The sequence below is a fragment of the Vanellus vanellus genome (assembly GCF_965231255.1).
Source record: "Vanellus vanellus genome assembly, chromosome: Z".
In the NCBI taxonomy this organism is placed as follows: domain Eukaryota; kingdom Metazoa; phylum Chordata; class Aves; order Charadriiformes; family Charadriidae; genus Vanellus; species Vanellus vanellus.
In genome coordinates this window covers 62,733,185-62,755,268 of record NC_138908.1, presented here as the reverse complement: position 1 = coordinate 62,755,268, position 22,084 = coordinate 62,733,185, and the positions used below count along the sequence as shown (strand labels likewise).

General features: G+C 38.2%; 1 protein-coding gene across 1 annotated transcript in view; it reads left to right on the top strand.

Moving 5' to 3' along the window:
- The window catches only part of ARSB (arylsulfatase B), a gene marked incomplete at its 5' end in the record, with an annotated part of 67,546 nt that extends 49,150 nt beyond the window's left edge, over positions 1-18,396 (top strand). Inside the window, 2 exons of the mRNA XM_082497171.1 lie at positions 17,065-17,193; positions 17,755-18,396. Of these exons, the coding sequence (XP_082353297.1) occupies positions 17,065-17,193; positions 17,755-18,020 (395 nt within the window). The 3' untranslated portion in view covers positions 18,021-18,396. The remainder of the gene's footprint in view (positions 1-17,064; positions 17,194-17,754) is intronic.
- Between the last annotated feature and the right edge of the window lie 3,688 nt (positions 18,397-22,084).

Below are 22,084 nucleotides of genomic sequence, written 5' to 3'. Positions count from 1 at the left end.
GGAAAAAGATGCGTTCTTTGCTTCCCCAAATTTCCATTTCTCTGCAAAATTACACATGTGCATTCTGACCATCTGGACTCTGTCATCTTTTCATTACAAGAAAATCATAAATTGTAATGACCCTCTGTAAGTTTGGAAGTCAGGAGTTGGCAACATGTGACCCTGGAGCCGCGTGTGGCCCTCAGTCACTTCACGTGGTGCTTTCTATGCTGGTCTGGCAATTTTGGGCAGAGCTCAGCTCCACTTCCTAATGGGAGGCCACTGTTCCAGCCAGCTCTGCTGCCATTCACGTCAGAGATGAGTGGTGTTTTTCTTTTGGCTGTCGGCTCGATGAAGTTTCTGGGGCATCGCTTTTGCTGTGGGGAGCTTTGGCCTGTGGTTATACATTGCCTTGGCTCTTAGCCCACCGGCATCTCAGTGTGAACCATCCATCACCACAGTATTCGATACTAGGTGTACAGGGATTGCATGTCCAGTGATTCTCCTAAATACTAGTTCCCACGATTCCTTTGGGATAATCTCTTTTAGAATTTAGAGATGTTAAGTCACTTAGTAAGTGTCTGGTACCAGTACTATGACTGGAAGTCAGAAATCCCTCGGTACTGCTTCTTTTTGATGCTTCATTATACCCTACACCTATTTGAACATAACACTAGCATTTTATATTTTCATGCAGGTCTTGACGTAAATGTGAGATCACATTTTTCAAATGAAATATCTCTGAGCTGGAAATCTGTGACGTTTTAATTGTGCACAGGATGTTAGAGTCTGGTTATACACGGCTCGGTTCTCTTTACCTTGAACACTGCTAACTTACAGTGACACAAGGGGAGTCTGGGTGATTCACACATAAGGCTATCTCAACATGACCTTTGATGTCTTCAGTAATTCATAAGTACTATTGCATTCAGGTCAAATCTATTTCCTGGAAAAAAAAAAAAAAAGATTTTGACTTTTTTTTTCTTATTTTTACATCAAAAGTGAAGGTTGAGCATTTCCTTTTACCATCTCTCATTTTGTGATGTTTGACCTTGTATGCTGTATTAGTAAGTTTGCTCTTATTTAGAGTGAGTTAAATTTTTATATTCTTTCATTTTATAAGAATATAATAATCTGGATAAATGCTTCACCCTGTTCATGTTCACAGGGATTTTTTGCTGCCATGAGTAATTCTGGATTTTACTCAGTTGTTTGTGTGGTGTGTTTTTTTGTGAAGATATAATCTGTTGTAAAAATCAAAGGGAATACTTTGAAACAAGAATGAGAGTATTTTCGTATGCTTACTCTTGTTGAAATTAAGAAGAGTATGCATTTTGAAAGGTAAGAGAGTGAACGTGATACTCTAGTATAAATCTTTCCTTTTGAATCAAACATTACTACGAGAAACCTGAAATTAGAAGGGACAATAGTGGATCCATATGTTCACAGCATTCAACTAAGTGAATTAAGATAAGTGAGCTTCACTGGGTGAGTTTGTCTACGGTACAGCCCTATGCCTTGTCAATGCAACGGTAGGAAGTTATAGTGTCTCAGGGCTTATCTGTTTCAAGATCAGTATTCTATTCATTCTTCCAAGGTTAAGGTCACAGCTATTCCTCAAACGTTTTTATTTTAATAAAGTAACAGAAAGACTCGGAGTTTTGTAGAAAACTCATTATTGCCATAAAGCAGCAAAAGGTCACAAAATGTCTTTCCTCGGTGAAGTAGCAAACCCCCTTATTTCTTCAGTAATTCGTTGTCACAGTATAGGCTGGAAGAGACCTTGACATTTCCAGAGTTTCCTTGTTGAGGTGAAATAATTGCTCTATACATCACAGTTCAAAAAAAAGAGAAATCAGTTAAAAGTGCGTATATGCAAAGGCCTCGTTAGCCCACAGAGCCATCCACATTTCAGAGTGACTGTAGCAAGCTTGTCCTTCCTTCTGGTATGTTTTCATGGACTCTCACATTAATTAAGGCATTAGACCTACAAACACATGTGTAACTTCAAAAATGTACCATAAAAGTGAGGATGAGCAAAGATAAAGGGTATACAGATATAACTGAAATGGAAAACCCATCACTTCTGAAGGACTACTACTGACTATTGAGCTACCGTTTAGAAACACTGTAGAATATTTTATTTATTTTATTCATTATAAGCATGAAAGAAAAACTCTTGCCTTTAAAAGACTGAGAAGAAAAGCAAAAATGAATTGACTTCATCTGTGTGAGGAGTTAAAAGTGTAAATGGAGGAAGGTGCATAGCGTGACTTTGAGCCTTTTCAAAAAATACGCAACATTTTCTCTCCGGTAGGGAGAAGAGTTGTCTGTCTTCTGCAGTACAGACCATCGGTAACAGCAGAGGTCTATAGCATGGCAGTAGGCCTAGAAATAACCATGAGGAACTTGTTCGACTCCTGTATTGATCGTGTCTGTTATTGTGAAGAGGGAAAATGCTACTTAATTAGACACTGCTGTTCAAAGCTACCTTGTAACTTTTAGCTTTTATTTCTATGAAATTTTTTTTGTCTTTGGTGCCTCACAAGAAGGCAAAAATATAAGAAGCCCTAAATAACCTACTGACTATAGGTTTGTTAGTGCACAAGCAGCAATGCCTATGCAAAAGCAGTCTGCTCACAAACAAGATACTCTTATATATACTTCCTTACAACAGTCTAAATAATCTGCTTGGACTCAAGAGTGTTGCTCATCTATTAAAGTCAGACAACGAAACTTTGATATTTAACTTTTCCCATAGTAGAAGAATGTTTTTTTTTCTAAATTTCCCTGCAGATTTTCTCTCAGTAAGACTAAATTTGCAATGGATGTAAAAAAGCTACAAATCTAATAGAGCAAGTGTTGATCAAGACTTTAAGATATATGTGTTTTCTGAGACATGCAATAAGCTCTAAATTTAGGCTTTTTAGTGGATAATGGTAACTGTGAGTGTTATGATAAGTATCCATGACATTTTCTCCTGCCTGTTTCTCCATCTCTTCCCATTTATCCATCTCTTCCCAAAACACCTCTGATTTCATTTTGACAGTTCACTGACTGAGATTTGCTCAACTTCAGCAGTATCAATAAAGACCTTAAGACAATTTGCAGAGGATTGAACTGATCCTGGTGAGATTGGGACTTTTAGCCAGAACTGATTATACCCCAGTTGACTGTCTTGTGTGCACTGGATCCCAGAGCTGAATCTGTTACAAAAGGAACATGAGTTGCATTCATGCCAAGGTAACAACATGTACTTTGCCATAGCAATAGGGAGAATTTCTTAAAACTCCTCCTGGAGTTTTCTTTGTCTTGTGTAGTTCTTGATGAAAACTAAATTAAATAAAACTTCGGAGGGCAACGAAGCTGGTGAAGGGCCTAGCTTTGTTTGAGGAAGAGGAGGCTGAGAGGAGACCTCATCACTCTCTACAACTATTTGAAAGGACACTGTAGAGAGGTTGGTGCTGGTCATTTCTCACAGGTAATTAATGACAGAACAAGAGGGAATGGCTTCAAGCTCCAACAGGGTAGGTTTAGACTGAACATTATTAGGAAAGAATTTTTCACAGAAAGAGTGGTTGGGCATTGGAATAGACTGCCCAGGGAGGTGGTTGAGTCACCATCCCTGGATGGGTTTAAGAGACGTTTAGATGTGGTGTTGGGGGATATGGTGTAGGGGAGAACTTTGTAGAGTAGGGTAGATGGTTGGACTCGATGATCCCAAGGGTCTCTTCCAACCTAGACAATTCTATGATTCTATGATTCTATGATTCTAAATAATAGACTGCTTCACAGAATTAAGTCTAGCAAGAGGTAGTTTTTGTCATGAAGTTTTCCACTGTATAAAGTGCTAAAAACAATTTTCCAGTACAGCACCATCTACAAAATTTCTTGTGCATCTACATGAAACACAGTGCAAAATTTTCTATTTATGGGCAAGTGACAGTTTTGCCTGGGGAATCCTATTCTGCTTGTATCTAAGACTTTTTGTGCTTCTGTAGCTATATGGGTGAGAAATACTCTCTATTCCCCTCGAATTCCATTTATAAATGTATGGAGAACAATCATGTGTTTCCATACTGTTGACAAAGAAATAAGGCATTTTAAAAGACCTTATGTTTATAAATAGAAGATATATAAGGACTAAGTGTCTGTGTCTCCTAATAGTAAAAATATTAACTATGCCTCTTGTTCTTTTGCCTTTTTATTTCTCAATAAAATTTTCTTTGAAAGTGTAGTCTTACTTTTATCTTGCAGGCAAGTAGTTAATTCATCTGACTGGTTTAAGATTTTAGGGACTGTATAAATTATATTACTGTGTTAGAGACAGTCATGATTTTCAGACTGTTTGGAGGAGACTTGATTTAATATTGATCAGTGGAAATGAAAAACGTAGTACTTTCACTGCTCTTAATGCTATAACCACTGTGGTTTAGTGTATATATTAAAAACGTGAATCATGTTCAATATATTATGTCCTGATATTTAACAGGAAAAATAAATCTCATGTTAAAGCAAAGCATGTTGGTGCTTAATCCGGAAACATAAAGCAAAGAAATATAAATATAATGGAAAACCAGTGTCATTTCTGACCCAAGCCACAGATTCGTACTGCTTTTATTATGCTTGCAGCTGAAGGATGTGAAGAATACAGCTTTTCAATTGCTATAATGGCCTTCACTAGAAACAGTATATGCTGAAATGTATTTATATGTTCTTATGTTCCCACGTTAAACCTTCCTGCCACGTTCTGTCTGTTCTCCCCAGATCCAGGTACTTCCAAACTGGGAAATACTGAAGGAAATCTGGGTATTTTTTTCATGTACCATTCTGGTTTTTATGCTGTAAAGTACAGTCTCTAATTTGGATATATTTGTAGACTGCCTGCAAATCAAACTATAGACCAGACTGCTTGCAAATGAAAACCACCCTGTGCCTACAGAATGCTTTGCCTCTGTGGATGCTAGAAAAACACATAGATCATTGAATTAAAATTTAGAAGATAGTAAAAAGTTAAGAATCTGTTCCAAATGGTGTACCCACTAAGTTTTCTTACTTTCTTACATAAATTCAAAGTTTTATGTACAAATTTATTATGAGTGAAAATCGAAATTACCCCAACCCATCTGGATAGTCCATCACCAAGTTAAAGGCTTATTTTCTATGTTGTCATTCAAAATATTTATAAGTATTATATGATGTGAAATGGAAAATACAGAGAAAACCTCCATCCTAGAGTTTCATACAGTCTGTTGGGGAGAAGCCTCTCCTGAAAGATGGGAGATTGCAGTTCAAAGCCCTTCCTAACTATCAGGGTAACTCAGGGCATGAATTTGGGTCCCCAAAGCCCAGAAACCTATCCCCAGTGTTGGGCTAGATTTTCTGGAAGGGGGAAAAAACCCTCTTATTTTGTCAGGTACATCCTCATGTGAATTTAACCCTTAGTTTCCAGTTTAATTTTCTTTTTATTAAAAATATATGGAAGTTAAACATTTAATTGGTCTGAGCCTTTATTTCCAATTTACTGAAAATTAAATAAGTTCAGCATCAAATTGGTGTCTGTTTCTAATTGCTTTAGTGGACAAACAATAATTTATAGAGCATGCAGTTGGATAGGGCTTTCAGTGTGAACTGAGATTTGCCTCCTTTAGGGAGGAAACTAGTGGACAGTTGGAAAAATGCCATTGGAGGGAAATTCAGAAGATGTGGTTGTGGGAAGCAGCACTGACCACAAAGAAAAGTTATAGGGTGGCTTCCTGAGTTTTACTGCAGTGAAGTTATGGTTCATTTCTCGACTTTGTGTTTCCTTTTCTGGCTGCATGCTCCTATAAAGAATCAAGTGTTTGGGTGCCTGTTACCTGACGTCTGCCTTTATTGTGCTGTTTCAGTGCTGCAGGGAAGATCTAGCAATATGTTTAAGTAAACAGCTTCTAGATCTTAACTTCTGAGCTTAGTGACGTGGATTTTGCAGCGGGGAAAGTGACTCTGGAATTCTGTTTTCTCTGCTCATCCATAAGCCTCAGTTTTTGGTAACATTCATGGTATTGTGGGCTGTTACGGATTTTTATTTTTATATTTATTTTTCTAAGCTGTTTCTTCTGAGAATTGGTAAATTATGTATTGGCACTTTTGTTTTGATTTGTGAATTACTTTAATTTGGGGATAATTGTGTGTGTGTCTGTGTGTGTCTGTGTGTGTCTGTGTGTGTTTGTAGCCAGAAATTATTGTTGTGAATACAAATAGAGAAGCCTTTCATATAAAGGTTTCATGGAAAACACATTGTGTCTACTGAACTGGATGGATTAAGGGGAATTTAGCTTCATTTGTTTGATTAAGAGAAGATACTACTTTGTTTGTTACTACTGATGCTTAACCAGTGTGAACCAGCGCCCACTGGAATTAATTGAAGGGTTTTCATTAGTTTCAGTGTGGGTTTTTTCAAACCCTAACAAACCTCCTGCTGTTCCACAGTTGAGCATTAGTAAGGGACAGTGAGCTTGCCAATCGTGAAGGCTTTGTGTGTATGCGTGTGATGAGATTTCTTGGAGGTTGAAGACTGCTGTCATGAAGGAAATTTTTATGTGGTGTTCCATAACATTTAAGAAAGTCTGTGATTTGTTACCTACTGCTTCTGCTACTGTAGCACAAAAACAGGCTAAGGTTATTCGAAGGAGTCTGCAGTGTCTATTGATAGAAGAGTAATCACCTGTGATCTTTGAAATGCTTGGTTTTCTTTCTTTTCTGTTTAATGGGCATCATGTAAGTAAATTTTTAAATCCTGATAAAGGAGTCAAATGGTGTACATCAGAACAGAGCTGTGATGTGCAAAACCTTTGATTTATTCTTATACAAGCAGTGGGAGAATGATACCATTACCATTTTTCTGACAATATATTGAATCTGGTGAACACAATAGGGATTTTTTTGATGATTAGAATAGTATGTTGATTTTAAAAATGATAATGAACATACTAGAAAATACTCTCCTTCTGTTTGGGCTTCGTATATAAGTGGTTTTTGGTTTGCCAGTCCCAGACTTCTGTCTGGGGATCTCCTCTGTGGTTTTTATAGACTACTAATCAGATCACAAGAGGCAGGGACACATATGCATTGCCTTACTATGAAAATAATACTGGTTTTGTTTGTTGTTTTTAAGTTCTAGTGGAAGTAACCTGAGTGTTTTTTTCCCATGTTTGGTTCAACTATTAAGCAGAATTCTACTCTGCGACATACAGAATTTTTCACTCTTCTTTAATAAAAACATTTTTACAAAGTAAAGAAACTTTTTTTTGAATCACTCATCATGTACAATCTCAGCAGAATTAAAAAAAAAAAAATTGAACATCTAATTTATCCCCTTGAGACCTGTCATTGCCAGGTGACACTACCTTTTGAAAGACTCCTCCTGGAGTGACAGTCTTCAGTGAGTTGACAATCTCTGTGCACAAGATTAAATTATTTCATATGCAGTATCTTTTTTCGGACATATGCGTAAGTGCCACTTCATTTCCTAAATCTGCCTTACTGCAAGTGCTTGTTTCTGCAGTTCAGTAGTTTCTTGCCTTCTGGCTACGGGATGCAACCTCCTTATGGCTGTGTTCCTTGCTCTGAGGGCATAACTGACAGAATGCCGTGATGGGTGCATCTTGTCACACTGATAGCTCTGTATGTGTCTCTCCAGTCTTCATTAGCAGAGATACATCTGAAAACATGAGCGCTCCCAATGAACCTCCCAAGAGTCCTTGCAAACAAGCAGGACCTTATTGCAGCACTGCTTTAGTGACAGTTGTGGCTTATGTGATGCCTACTGACAAAATGAGATGTCTTTTATCACACAGGGGTAAGGATGGCAGGGGACCAGCAACTCCGGGAGATTTTCTAGCTGTTCTGATAGCAAGAAGCTGAGAGGCTATGAAAAGAAGATTTTACAAAGTGATAGAATAACATGGAGGTTTTCCACGAAACATCTTCAGTGAATGAAAAACAATGGCATGTTATTTAATTTGAGGATGTAGCCAAGATTATATGTGTTCAGAGAATGTAGTCTAGTCCAGTCGGAACATGACTGTTACCGGCAAAAGCAGACGATGAATTTCCTGCGTAAAGAATTTATGTCTCATCCAGTGTTTCGGCATGTTTGAGTTTTTCTCACTTTGGGTACGTGCTGTGTAGTAGTGCCATTCTGCATTGTAGATGATGTTTAGTCAGGTCAGGTGGAGACTGCAGTCACGCTGAACAAGTCAACAACTACCAAGATCATGTGGTTTCACTCAAGGTATTTCATGAGGTCTGAGTAGTAAGCACTCAAACTGTGTGTTACATTGATATGTCCCCTGTCAATTAAAAGAATAAGGCTTTGATTATTTGATTGCATTTGGCTCAACATCACACTAGAAGGGAAAAGCCTTCCTATGGTCATGCAGGGGACATAAGCAGCCTGGTCCCTGGAGTTCCCTACAACATACAGGTTTAATTAAGCAGAATGTACATCTAGCAGAGGATTTTAATTCACAAGGGATTGCACATCACCCAACTTTGTAACTGGCTTCTGAACCTTTTCAGTTGTACTGTGTTCTTTTGGGGATGTGAAGACCAGAAGTACGGTTTTCCTGTTGCATAGAGCTTTTTGCTGTGTTCATTAGTCCTTTTCTAATAATTCCTTGTGCTCAGTTTTCATTTTGACCAGTGCTGACAAAATTCTGAGAAAGCGTCAGCTCAGTCTGTTACAATCCCAAGGTTTCACTCTTGGACAATTATGGGTGACACACAGGCCATCATTTTATATATGAATTTAGGATTGCTATTTCACACATGCATCACTTTACTTGTATCTATGTTAAATATAATTGCCTATTTTAATGCTTACTCACCCGGTCTCATAAGGGCCTTCTGTCATTCTTTACAGTCAGCTTTAAATAATCATCAACCACAGACTTTGTAATCTCACTGTTCAGTCCCTTTTCCAGGTCTTTTGGAATATGTTCAACAGTATGGGTTCCAGCACAAATTCCTTTAGGAATCCAATAGTGGCCTCTCCAGTGTGAAATCAAAACGTTTTTGTTTCTCATCTTATTAGACGCTTTTCTATCTATGTGAAGATCTTTCTTCTTGTCCCATGGTTGCTTAGTTTCTTGGCCTAGATGGACGTGTAATATGAGAAATAAACTTTAATTCTACGTGTTTTGTGTTATGTAAATATTGGAGTGGAGTAACCAAATAAGTGATAGGGAGCGTTGTGTAGCCAGACAAAACTTATACTGAAACAGAAGTCTTGAGAACTACAGAGATAATTTTTAGTTACCGAGAGAATACCTAGGGAATCCTTTCATGCAGTACACATTGTAAACTGCAAGTTATCAAGCAATTTAGACATCCAGGTAGTACAAAATGGACACACACTTGTGTTACAGAAAATGTTGGTGATATTTCTGCTTTGGCTGAAAGCTCTTAGATGTACTTTACACCTGAAAAACAATAGCACCTGTTTATATATTTGTTTCAGATGAGTTTCTAATTTGCTCTAGATAGTGTGAGCCATCTAAAATCTTAATTCACCCTGGGTTTTGTGGCTTTTCTTAATGCATGCTTTTCAGTCTTTTCCATCAAGCAGGTTGCAATTAAGCGTGGAGCTTTTTGTAATTATATTTTCCCTGTTACATGGCTGAATCTGCTGCTACATTGTAGTATCATAAATAGAAGTTTAGCTGCAGAGAATGCTGATATTTTTCACTTTTTCGTTTGGGAAATATACTGCAAAAGGTAGATAACTTCGAACATCCTTGTTTTGCAGATGAACAAGCAAAGGTAGAAGCTTTGTTTGTTCTATTGTCCACATAGGGCACTGATTATATGTAGCTGCTTATAAAATAATGGTTTTGTTGCTGGGTAACATATTGGAAAATTGTAGAGTCATAGTCAATGTGACACTTACTTAGTTTGTTTAGATTAACTCTTTGGGCAGGGCTCTGTCTCCCAAATAAACAATACATTAACGTTCTTTTGTCTTTCTCCAACATTGCTCTCCAGTGCACAGCATTGCCTCCCTGCACACTAGTATTGTAGACCACAGTGTACAGAAATATAGCATGCTTCAAGAAATATTGTTTTGGACCCTTTAAATTTTGTGGTTGGGACCTTGCTAAATGGCATGTTAGAGAGAGCTGTGTGCTCTTTGATCTCTTACCAACCAAGAAAACCTCTTCTCGACATGGATCATTTTCATCATCTTAATCATAGACTGAAGGCAGAATATTTTATTTTTAGATGTACTGTCTATTTATATCTCCATATTTTAGGTTTCTACCAATTGCTTGAGTTGGTTTCATTCAAAGAAAGAAAGAGAGCTAGAGGAATGAGAAGATTAATTGAGCTATGCTTATTAGATCTGTGCAAATGTCATATATATGTAGTTATATATAATATGTATTCCCCTATATATTCACTTTTTAAATCTCAGCTGAAAATTTGTACTTTGTCTTCTTCCTTCTTAGGATTAGAAATTAGATCATGAAGGTGAAATGAATATATTCTTAAGAAATTAATTACATTTAATAAAATGTTTCCACAAATTTATCCTTTAGACTGATGTAAAGAATAAGCCTTTCTTTAAAAAAAAAAAAGTTCAGATTGTACCTTTTCTTTTTATGTTGCGAATTTATACCATACACACTATCCTGAAATCTTTTTTTACAAATTATGGTTACGTGGTACTTGAAATATTTGCCTTGCAAAGTAGGAAGCAAGAGATTGAACAAATCATAGGAAATATTTACAAAGATGATGACTGATGTGAATTTTCCAGCCTACCTACCAAGTACAGTGTTGCAGTGGCTTTTTTGTTGTTGTCTTTGCTGTATTTTGATTTTTCTTGCATTAGAAAAAGTGGTTTTTTAAGTATTTTCTGTTGATTGAGTATTAAGTATTTCTGAGAGTATCAGTGAAACCTGTAAGAACATCATAAGACTTAGAAAAATAAACAAGTTGGATTTATAGGCCACATACAAGAAGAGGAGTGGAGAGCATCTGATAAGACATCTAAAGTAGTAAAATGTAGTAAAACTGGATCAACCCTTCTTTTTTTTTTTATTACCATGTAGCATTGCGGGCATCAAAGGGTCACAAAGTTATTTTGGCGTACAGCAGTAGTAGAAGAATCTTAAAGGTTTTAAGTTACACAGAAAATAAATAGATTTTCAGACATTTTTGTCTTTTTCATGGTGGTATTTTTTTATTTTAGGTAAGTTTCTGATAGGTAACTAGGATTGTATGAGCCAAGGAACAGACCATCGATTCTCAAGCATACGTTGATCTCCAGGGAAGAAATGTGAAGAAATGTTTCTTCCTATTTTCCACCCCCAGAAATCATTGCCCAGTTGGATAGGTGAACTAATGATTTAAGCAGAAGGCTATTGTAAGTGTATGCAAAAATACATAGGAAGACAGTTTTTTTCTCTGGAAGAGCTACCCAGCTAACCTAAATGATGTATTAAATCCGGAGTACACAGACGATATTGAATGAAGTCAGAAGAGCTTTTTTGGAAGGCTAGGAGGAAAAAACAGCGCTAAGCACATTGCATAATTTTTTATGATCTTCCCTATGGTTAGAAAGTGAAGTGAAAGAACAGATGATCGCTCGGCAAAGTAAGCAATTTTGGTTTATCTTTTCTGTTTTACTTTGAATCATCAGTTATTAATTACGTCTTGGGTCTCACTGCTGGATTGAATGTACCAAATAACTTCTTCACTATGGCAAAACTTGTCATCTTGTAACATTTCTGTAAATTGTTGTTTGTTTGGTTTTTTTATAATTTAAAATTGTATGACTAAAGCAGGAAATAATGTAGGTATCAGATATTGTGTCCAGCTGTGGAACCCTCAAGATAAGAATGACATGAATCTGTTGGAGCAGGTTCAGAGGAGGGCCATGAAGACAATCAGAGTGTTGGAGCACCTCTCCTATGAGGACAGGCTGAGAGAGTTGGTGTTGTTCAGCCTGGAGAAGAGAAGGCTCCAGGGAGACCTTATAGCAGCTTTCCAGTATCTGATGGGCACCTGCAACAAAGCTGGAGAGGGACTTTTTACAAGGGCGTGTAGTGACAAGACGATGGGTAATGGCTTCAAACTGGAAGAGGGTAAATTTAGAATAGATATTAGGAAGAAATTTTTCACTCTGAGGGCGATGAGGCACTGGAACAGTTTGCCCAGAGAAACTGGATGCCCCATCCCTGAAGGTGTTCAAGGCCAGGTTAGATGGGGCTTTGAGCAACCTGGTCTAGTGGGAGGGGCCCCTTCCAACTTGAGATATTCTATGATTCTGTGATTCTATACTTACCTTTTGTGAAAGTTTTGACCCTTTCAGTTAAGTACATACAGAGATTAATGTAATAAAAAGGACTGCATAAATCTGCTTTGACATAGTGCTTTCTTTTGTAAACAAAATATTTGGCTTGTCCTGAACTGAAAGTAATTTGGTAACACATCTTGTGTATGATCAGGCCAAAAATCTGTCTCGCTCATTATTCTGTTTCCAAGAGTAGCAGTTGTGTAGGAAGTAGTGTATGAAGACAAGCACATAAATATGTGTGCCCCCACAACCTGCAGCTAATGGCTCCCTAATGGCAGCTAATGGCAGCCTGATCCTTAGGTTGTGATTTTGGATATAAGAATCCTTGATAGATTTTTCTTCTACTTCATGAACCCTTTTTATCAGCATCGCAAGGAAAGGAATTCCACGCTTGAGTTGGGTTCATGATAAAGAAGTATATAGTATTGTTTGTTTTGAATATGGAGCTTCATAATTTATTTGATGCCCCTATTAGGAAGGACCAGTTGTTCCTCATTCAGCTTGTCATGGCCACACAATATCATAGACCTCTGTCCTGTCCCTCGTCAGTTGTCCATCTTTGAGGATGAAGAGTACTATTTATTTAGGCATTCTTCACACAGAAGCTGTTCCATAGCTTTAATCTTCCTTGTCATATATCTTTGTATTTTGTACAGTTTTTCTGTGTCTGTTTTGTAAAATGGAGACCAGAACCACACAGTGTCCTGTGTGAGGCACAACAAGGGCCTAGGTGGTGGTATAGTGTCCCATTCTTCACCATTTCTAATGTTGGTTTTGCTTTTCTGCTTCTGGACATTGCCTGTTCATTAAAACTTTGCAAACTCTTCCCTAAATAGCAATAGCTTGTTCAGAGCACATTCTTTTGTGTATGCAGAGTGAGGATTGGCTTTTTTTCCCTACGTTCATTACTTTCCCTTTTATTGTACTTACACTTGTGCATTAGCAAGGCTTAATGCATTGGAAGATTGTTTACTTTTGAGAAGTGTCCCACATATTCGCTGGTCGTTATTCAGGATGTTATTTATATACTTACCCAGTAGTAAATTTTTCAACGTCCTGCCTACAGAGTATGCTATCGAACATTAAAATCATCAAAATGGCAATTGTTCGTGCAAATGCAGCTAACATTATTTGACTGATGCTTTCTGAGTATCTTACATAGATTTTTCAGAGTTGATGACATTGGCCTTCTGAAAAATCAAGTCTCTTGAAGGGACAAATTAGCCATTGGAGATTATTTAGGCTTTTACATCCTAATTTGGAATATATATATCTGTTTACAGAAACAATGTATGATAATGGAAAGAAAAGAACTAAATTGAAGTTTTCATAAGGGGCAGAGGGCCAGGCTTTTAAAGTATTTAGATAATAAACTGCTTTTGTGGGTAGTGGGAGCTGGCCACCTCCATGCCTTTTAAAATCTGATCCTGAAACCTTTTTTCAGGGTCTTAAGGTTAAAGAAGGTTTTGAAATATGATGTAAACTCCGAAGTCACTTACCAATGGCAACATTGTCTGAAGGACTTGTTTTTTCTATTGAGATGTGAAAGCTATTTGAATACTTTTTGGTGACCTACAACTCCAAACAAAACACTAAAATATTGAGATCAATTTGTTGTAGCATGAAATATTTGAAAATAAATATCTGGATGAAATTTCACTGCTTTCTTAATGAATAAAAGTTGTATCATTTCCCAAGAGACTACTTAAAAAGAATTATAGCATCTGGTGAGGCTCCGAAGTTATGCTTCAGGAAACAGTGGCTTCTGTTTGAAAATGGGAAAATTCATGGCAAAGGCTGTGGGATTTTTTTTAAGTTAAAAACAAAGCTTTAGTATTTCATTAGCCATGGATACAATGGTGATCAAACGGCAGAAAAATAAAATGTCTAGCATTTTTCCACAAGCAAAAGCATCACATTTTTTAGATATAAATCTATAAGGAGAATATGCAGGTATGTGAAGGCAGACTTGATTACCCAATCTATAAAAGGTATCTGTCCTCTGACTGCTGGATTAGTCCACAGGGTTGTTGTTTACTGCCTAGTCAACCATAAAGAAAAAAAAAGAAGAAAAAAAAAACAACCAACAATCTAGAACAGGTGCAGAGAAAAACTGCTTAGATGCTATGGGAATAAACATTTTATCTTGCAAAGGAAACAAAAAGAATGTGACTTGCTTAATCTGCCAAGTTGGAAGAAGGATCCCTGTAAAATTCATATGGCGAGGGAAAAGACTGTCCAGGCATTTTGCATTTCACCTGCCCTAGCAGAAGCTGAAGAATGAAGCCAGAGGTAGAATCTTAAGTGCTGGGCTGAAGGGGACAAAGTCAGGTAAACACAGGGGGAGGAATATCTGAGCTTAAGGTGGAAGTCATATGATGGGAAGAAGAGAACTCATATCAGGCAATATTTTTGTTTATCTTAGTTCTGTACCTGGTGCTTATATAATGTAACAAACTGGCAGTCCTATAAATACCTTATGCAGAGAGCATTCAAGCAAGCATGGATCTGTTTTCCATGGCTGTTATGTCTGATGAAAGTTGACCTGTACTGCCTGGGAAGCAATGCACTTGTCTGAATAATAGACAGTACATTTCTTTGGCAGAAGGCAAGTGCTTGCAACGGATGAGTTAACATGACTGACAAAGTTCTGTTTATAATAGCTCAACATGAGGGAATTTATCTTTTTTTCTTCAAGAAATTTTGCTGAAAGATAATATTCTACCAAACAACTTCAACTACTAGCTCTGGTAAATGCATTTCTTAGTTTAGGAGTTTGGTTTTGTTACCTGGACCAAATGAGGAGTTTTGAAAAGTATTTTATCTTCTGGAATCTTATTTTAAGTCTCATGCATGGCATTCTAAGGATATTTTGAAAAGTATATCTAAAAATACAATCTTTCATACTGTTTATTTGAAGTATTTTAAATAATGTATCTTGTGTAATACTATGGCTTCACATACCATAGCTCAGCAATCAGAAGCATATTCTCCATGCTAAACCTTAACATCAGAAATGCAGACTCACATAATTTTTCCTTTAATATTGTAATTTTGAGACATAATGTTTAAAAAACATGATTGTGTTTTTTGACCTGCTGAATGTCTTTCGTTGTGCTCTTTAAGAAAGTAGATGGCAAATATGAGTATTCCTAGTAGCAAACAGTATGACAGAATAATACATAACATAATGATGTTGAAAAGTAAGCAATATTAATCTTCAAACTGTTTTGTATCTGCTGTGGACATCAAATGGCTGTGTGGGGAATTATCTGCCAGAAGACATTCTTCTGGGAGTATTTATAATGTTTTCCTCAGTTTTATAGGGGTTTGGTTTTCTTTATCATCAGCTTCACTGCTTCATGATCTAAGATGAGCAGAGTCCTCCCCAGTCTGTGTATGCATACTCTAAACAAGCAGTTCCCGTTTATAGCTTTATTTATCTGGGAACATTACACAAGTCTGATGTAAACAGGGAGCTTGGATATGGACAAAAAGTGCTTATTAAAGAAAAACTGATTCAAAGTATGAAGCCCAGTAATAAAATAGAAACTTAGCACAATCTTCATAAACAATAGAGAAATTCTGCCCCTGCGTTATCTTTCCAACCTTTCTGTTGCTCTCTTCTATCAGATGTATATTTGCCTCATTGTGATGTACAGATTTACTCTTTGTAGAAACCTCTCGTTCTGCTTCTAATATTGGATCTCACACAATCAATGTGCATCTCATGGATTCCCTTTTTTATTTCAGTGGCAAAAATATGTCAGCTGAGTCCTTCAAATTCCCTAAACTGATTGAAAGTCACCTCTTGAAAGATGCTAGAAAATCAACATTGGTTTCTCTCCATCTCCTGATGTCTTGTTTCTAGTCTGATTATAGAGTTGCCTTCTGGTAGTCTTTTGGTAAACAGGTATCAACAGACACAGTTAATGTAGAACTTTTGGATTTTCTTTCTTAAACTCCTATCTTGTTTATGAAAGCTGATATGCAAGATGGTTTGGATGCTCCTGGAGTGTCTGTCTGACTCCCTCCTGGTCTTCTGATCATCCCTGGTGTATGCATGTTATTTTTTTTTCTGAGCTCCCTTCTATAAGGAGTTTCAGGCTTCCTTTTGAGAGGGAATTTGCACATAGTTGACACTTGAGAGTTTTCTGCAGTATCTGGATATAGGACCACATCATATGGGACTCTACCAAAGACAGCATGAAGACATGCTTCACGCTGTGTCATGCCATAGAAGTACCTCACCAGCCAGATACACATCTGTGTGAGTGTAGCCAGCTCAGTCCAGAGAGACATCTCTGTGTGTGTGGATACAAGTCAGGGCCTGGGACTTGGTCCCTGGAGTGGTCTAAGAGAATTAATAGTAGTAATCTTTCAATCCTGTATTCCTAACTGGCAAAAGATACCGTCACTTGTATGGGCAAATCTAGCAATTTGTGAGCATTCTTAATATAGGTGTATGAGATACACATACAATATCTCTATCTATGCAAATTGAGTCCAGTTATTCAGACTCAGGTGTGACATTTTCCACTGGTAACTTTTTTGGGGTGTAGTTCAAGTTCTGAGTTAAATACATCCGGTATATCACAGCACAGATCTTTGCACATATGTATAACAAATTCTTTATCCAATATATAAAAATAAATGGATGATACTGCTTTGTTTTCCAACAGAATTCTAAACATTACTTCATGCATATGCAATGTACCTAACTTGTTTACTGTTTCATTAAGGTCTTGGCATTGACAATCGGACATCTTTACCACAGAGCAAATCTTCTCCATGGGATGATGCACTTTTCAATATATCTATGCATGCAGCAATACGACATGGAAAATGGAAGTTACTAACTGGATATCCAGGTAATGAAGTAACTCGTTTTTGTACAGTCTGTTGTATCTCCCACCTACCCCAAACACTATTTAATTCTGTTTAATGTATTTTCATTTCTTTTAGTTATTCTGCTAACTTCTCAGTTTTTGATCACATGCAAAAATCTAGAAGGGGTACTTCTAAAATCCAAACAACATATTCTTTCATTTTTGCTAATATTTTGTATAAAATGACTTTCACAGTAGTGGAAAAACTATCATAGAATCATAGGATATCTCAAGTTGGAAGGAACCCATGAGGATCATCGAATCCAAGAAGAAAGTCCATGAAATTAATTGATATGAAATTAAGTTATGTGGAAGTTTGAATTCCAATGGTGCAGCTTTTTTGTATAAATAGGCCTCATGTATAGGTAGCCCTGGACTAGAGAGACTCTAGTGCTGGGCTAGAGTTAAGGAATGCAGCAACAGTCACTGGCCAGTGGCTTGTCAAAGGACCTAGCGAACTTGTTAATTAGAGTATAACACTACATCTCCACACTGCTGCTCCATATCTGAGAATTAATCCTTGGTCTGTTCCTGTTTCTGCAGGCTGCAGTCATTGGTTCCCTCCACCGTCTTTGTTCAATGAGTCAAAGATTCAATCATCTGATCCACCAACAAAGAGGCTTTGGCTATTTGATATTGTTCATGATCCTGAAGAGAAAAATGATTTGTCTGAAAAATATCCTCATGTGGTGGAAAAACTGCTCTCACGGCTTCAGTATTATTATAAACGTTCCGTGCCCGTGTTCTACCCTGATGAGGATCCCCACTGTGATCCAGCAGCAACTGGGGCTTGGGGTCCTTGGGCATAGCGCGCAGCACTGTGTCCTGCAAAACAATCCTGTGCCAGAGTCTGGTTTATGGACTCAGGGTCCTAGTTACATATCTCTTACCTTGTTAATTAAACTATTGCTCGTTCCTTGAGTAATTGAGTATTTCTTACTCTTAAAATATGTTTGGAATCGTTTTCCCACTCTCTCCTTCCCAAGACTTTTATGTGAAGTATTGGTAAAATTATAAATCTGTTGTTCAAATATTCTTTGTCCAGAATATGCTGTTAATGCAGAAGGTAAATCGTTGCCTCCCTCCTTGAAAAAGATTACTTTTCTTAAAAAGCTGCAATGAATCATGGCAGCAGGGACATCCAGAATGCATCAATTTTGTGGAATAAACGGATTTTTGGTTTCATGTGTGTCCAGAAGACAAATTTTATTGGAAGCTATTACATATCTCTAAAGAACAGGAAAAAAAATACAACAGTTGGCATAATTTTTGCCTTTAACGTGCACCTCCATCCAGAAAAGGGAACAGGTGGAAATCTCCCATGGTAAAAAAAAAAAACAAAACCTCCCAGAATACAGCAAAATCCATAAGCCTTGTTGCAAAATCCATAATCCTTGTTCCCTGTTAATGTATCAAACTGAAGTGGAGAGTGGTAGTCAACTGGAGTGCAGGGCTGTCAGGCCGAGGGAGCATGACAGGCTGAAGAAATGGGTGAACAAAGACTTCATGAAGTTGAACAAAGGCAAAGTCCTGCTCTTGGGGTGGAATACATGCTGGGCTACGGCCAGCTAGAAAGCATTTTTGTGGGGAAAAAATTAGACGTCCTGCTGGACAATAAATAGAACAAGAGTTGCCATGTGCTCTCTTGGTGTAGAAAACCAACTACATGTTGGTCCATATAAGCAAGACTGTAGCCAGCACATTAGGGGAAGTGTTTATTCCCCTCTATACAGCACTGGAGCATAGCATCACATTTTGCGCTTACCCTGTGCAAGAAAAGTATTGACAAATTGGAGTGAGTCCAGGGGAGCACGATGATCATGATCATGGGGAGGAGAGCAAACAAGAGGAGGCTAAAGAAATGGGTTAGTTGATGCTGGAGAAGAAAGAGAAGGGGAAAATTGCTGTCTTCAGCTACTGAATGTGAGGGCATAGAGAATCACGGAATCACGGAATTTTCAGAGTTGGAAGGGACCTCTAGAGATCATCTAGTCCCACTCCCCTGCTAAAGCAGGATTGCCCAGAGCACATTACTCAGGACTGCATCCAGGCGGGTCTTGAAAATCTCCAGGGAAGGGGACTCCACAACCTCCCTGGGCAGCCTGTGCCACTGCTCTGTCAACCTCACCATAAAGAAGTTTTTCCGTGTATTTGAACAGAACTTCCTGTGTTCTAACTTGTGCCCATTACCCCTCGTCCTGTCAAGGATGCTTCAGGGCCCCAGACAGAGAGCAGGTCTTCTGCCCCGAGGGCTGGAAAGCAGGCTCCCGGGGCTGGTTTGGGGGTTCAGAAACCAAAGCCTTCTCAAAGGTGCACAAAGATGAGAAGCACACAGGGAACACATGGAGTCCCAACTCAATATAAGAAATGAAAAAAAAAAAAATAAAAATCATACCATGAGGTTAGTCAAATATGGAAACTGCAAGGCTATGGCATCACTGTCCTCAGAGATGTTTAGTGCTTGGTGGGAGATGACCCTGAGCAATGTGATCTAACCCTGAAGATGCATCGAATTTGAAGTTGGCCCTGCTTTGGTGGTGGTGAGGAACAACCAGGTGACCTCCGAAGGGCCCTTTCTGCATGAATTGTTCACTGATTCGGTGATGAATAAAACCTTACTTTTATTGCCTGCCTGGTGAGTACCCCTTATTTTCAGATTTTGTTTCTTTATTACTGTAGTAGAGACTGTTTTCATCCTGAAGTGGGCTCTAAGCCATGAAGAAACCAGGCCAAGCAACATTTCTCGGTTACTCATCAAATTGATGCAAGATCAACCAACCAGCTCTCTTAATGTCTCAAACCTCTGGAGTCTGGCCAGAGTTCTGGTACTGCTTCTCAGTGTCCTTAGCCAAGTTCTCAGGCTGCAGAGCTCTAGCTGTCATCCTCTCCAGAAAGTAGGGATCTAATTGCCTGTTTTCTGCCTCCAGGACCAGCTCTTATAAATTGCACTAAAATTTTGCACACCTTTTCCCAGTTTTCCTTCAGGACACTTGTGCTAATTGTTAGCAAAGAGATTCATGAAGAGGCAGACTTGACAGAATTTGTGCAATATTTTAAAACAGAAAGATAAAGCATGGAAAAGATGAAACTCAAGAAAACTGAAAATGCATATAAAAATGGATAGAAATTTCTGCTTTCTGATACAGCTGATTCTCCATTACACTGTCTTAAATCTAGCTTGCCTTTTCCACCTTCGATGTTTTCCTATGAGTAGAAGTGAAGCCAAAGCTCTCCAGAAGCCTGTTCAGCTGTTTGTCTTTCTCCCCAAAATTCTAGTGTTTATCTGTCACTTCTGCTCCTTTATTTCAGTATATTTTCTATTCTATTTCACTCACTCTCTTCAGCCTTGAAGACGGGGAAAGAAGAAATGTAGTTTGGGAGGAAACAATTCTCCTATAGTGTGCAAACATACATTCTCTGTGGTTTAGTCAGATACGTTTCGGAACCCTGTTTCAGACCGAGGCTCAATATCCGTCATCCATCAGTGGCTGAAAGCAGATGGTTGCAGCAGGATATGACCAGGGCAAGCACATGTGATAAGGTCTTCAGATTGTCCCTCACCTTCTAAACGATTTTTCAGAGTCTCAGAGATTTAACTTCTATGTATTTAGTTGCCTTCAGTGATTTTTCCTTCCTTCCATGACGTTGCAGAACCTTTCTGTTGGGGTCCTTGGGCATAGTGCACAGCCTTACAATACCTTGTAAACTGTTGGTATTCACACAATCGCACGTTTCCACAGCTTAACTAGACAGGCTGTGCAGAATCACCTGTTTCTTTGTGACCTGCTTCCAGGTAACTTGAGTTTTCACTGGTAAAATATATATGCTGCGACAGAAGCTCTTGCTATGCTACATTTAGCAACTTTCATTTTAACCAATATCTTTCAAATATCAAAAAGGATTTATATGTTCTGCAAAGGTAGTCTCCAGACTGATAGCTGAGCATATCTCCTTCCATTTCACAAAACACATTTAAGCTTTTCTTTCTATCATGTGTGACTCTTCACCCAACTCCTGCTCAGATTTTAGCTAAAACACAGCTCATGCAAAGGCCTGATGCCTGTTGGGAGCGGCGCCGTTAAGTCAAAGTGAGAGCAACAGGTAGGCAGCCGGCAGGCAAGGCTGCAGGTCGTTAGGCAGCCGTTATCACCTGCAGCTTGCTGTCTCCTGCAGCCATAACCCTTACGATTGATTGTCTGGCAGTTGCTTCAGAATCCACTAACTTAGGGAAATGGTATAGACCAAACGTCCAAGCTGGAAGGTCTAAATACGCCAGCTTACCCGAAAGGCTTCTGAAACATATCCAACAGCAGCCAGACTGATGAGGCTTTTGTGCTTCCTGGTGTGATACAGGGGAGGTCTGCAGTGTGATGGAGGAGGAAGGATGAGCACGCTCATCATCAGCTAGGTAAGTATTTTGCTTATACGTGCATGGGTTACGAGTTATGAATCAGAAAACTTGTGCATTAGAAGCCTCATGAATTAAGGGATGACTTAGTCAATTCACGTGTTAGACTAGTCTGTATGAAGGGGATTGAGCCCTTGTTTGATGTATGTGTGTTTCTTTCCTAATGAGCTTATAAAATAATGTACAGAGAATTTTGTCCTGTAAATTTGAGAGATCTAAACAGACTGTGACAGTCTTGGCTTCACAGTGCAGCAGCATTTCACTTCTGAGCTTTTGAAGACTATGGTAACTGAGGCTCAGGCTCTGTTATTTGCCAACGACAGCAGGGGATGGAAAATGTAAGCAACACAACATTTTATAAGATGTTGCATCACTTTCACAAAGCTCACATCCTCCTTCAGTAGCTGTAGAAAAACCTTTATTGCATTTCCCTTTCCTAACTATTGTAGTTTGCTTATTTTATAC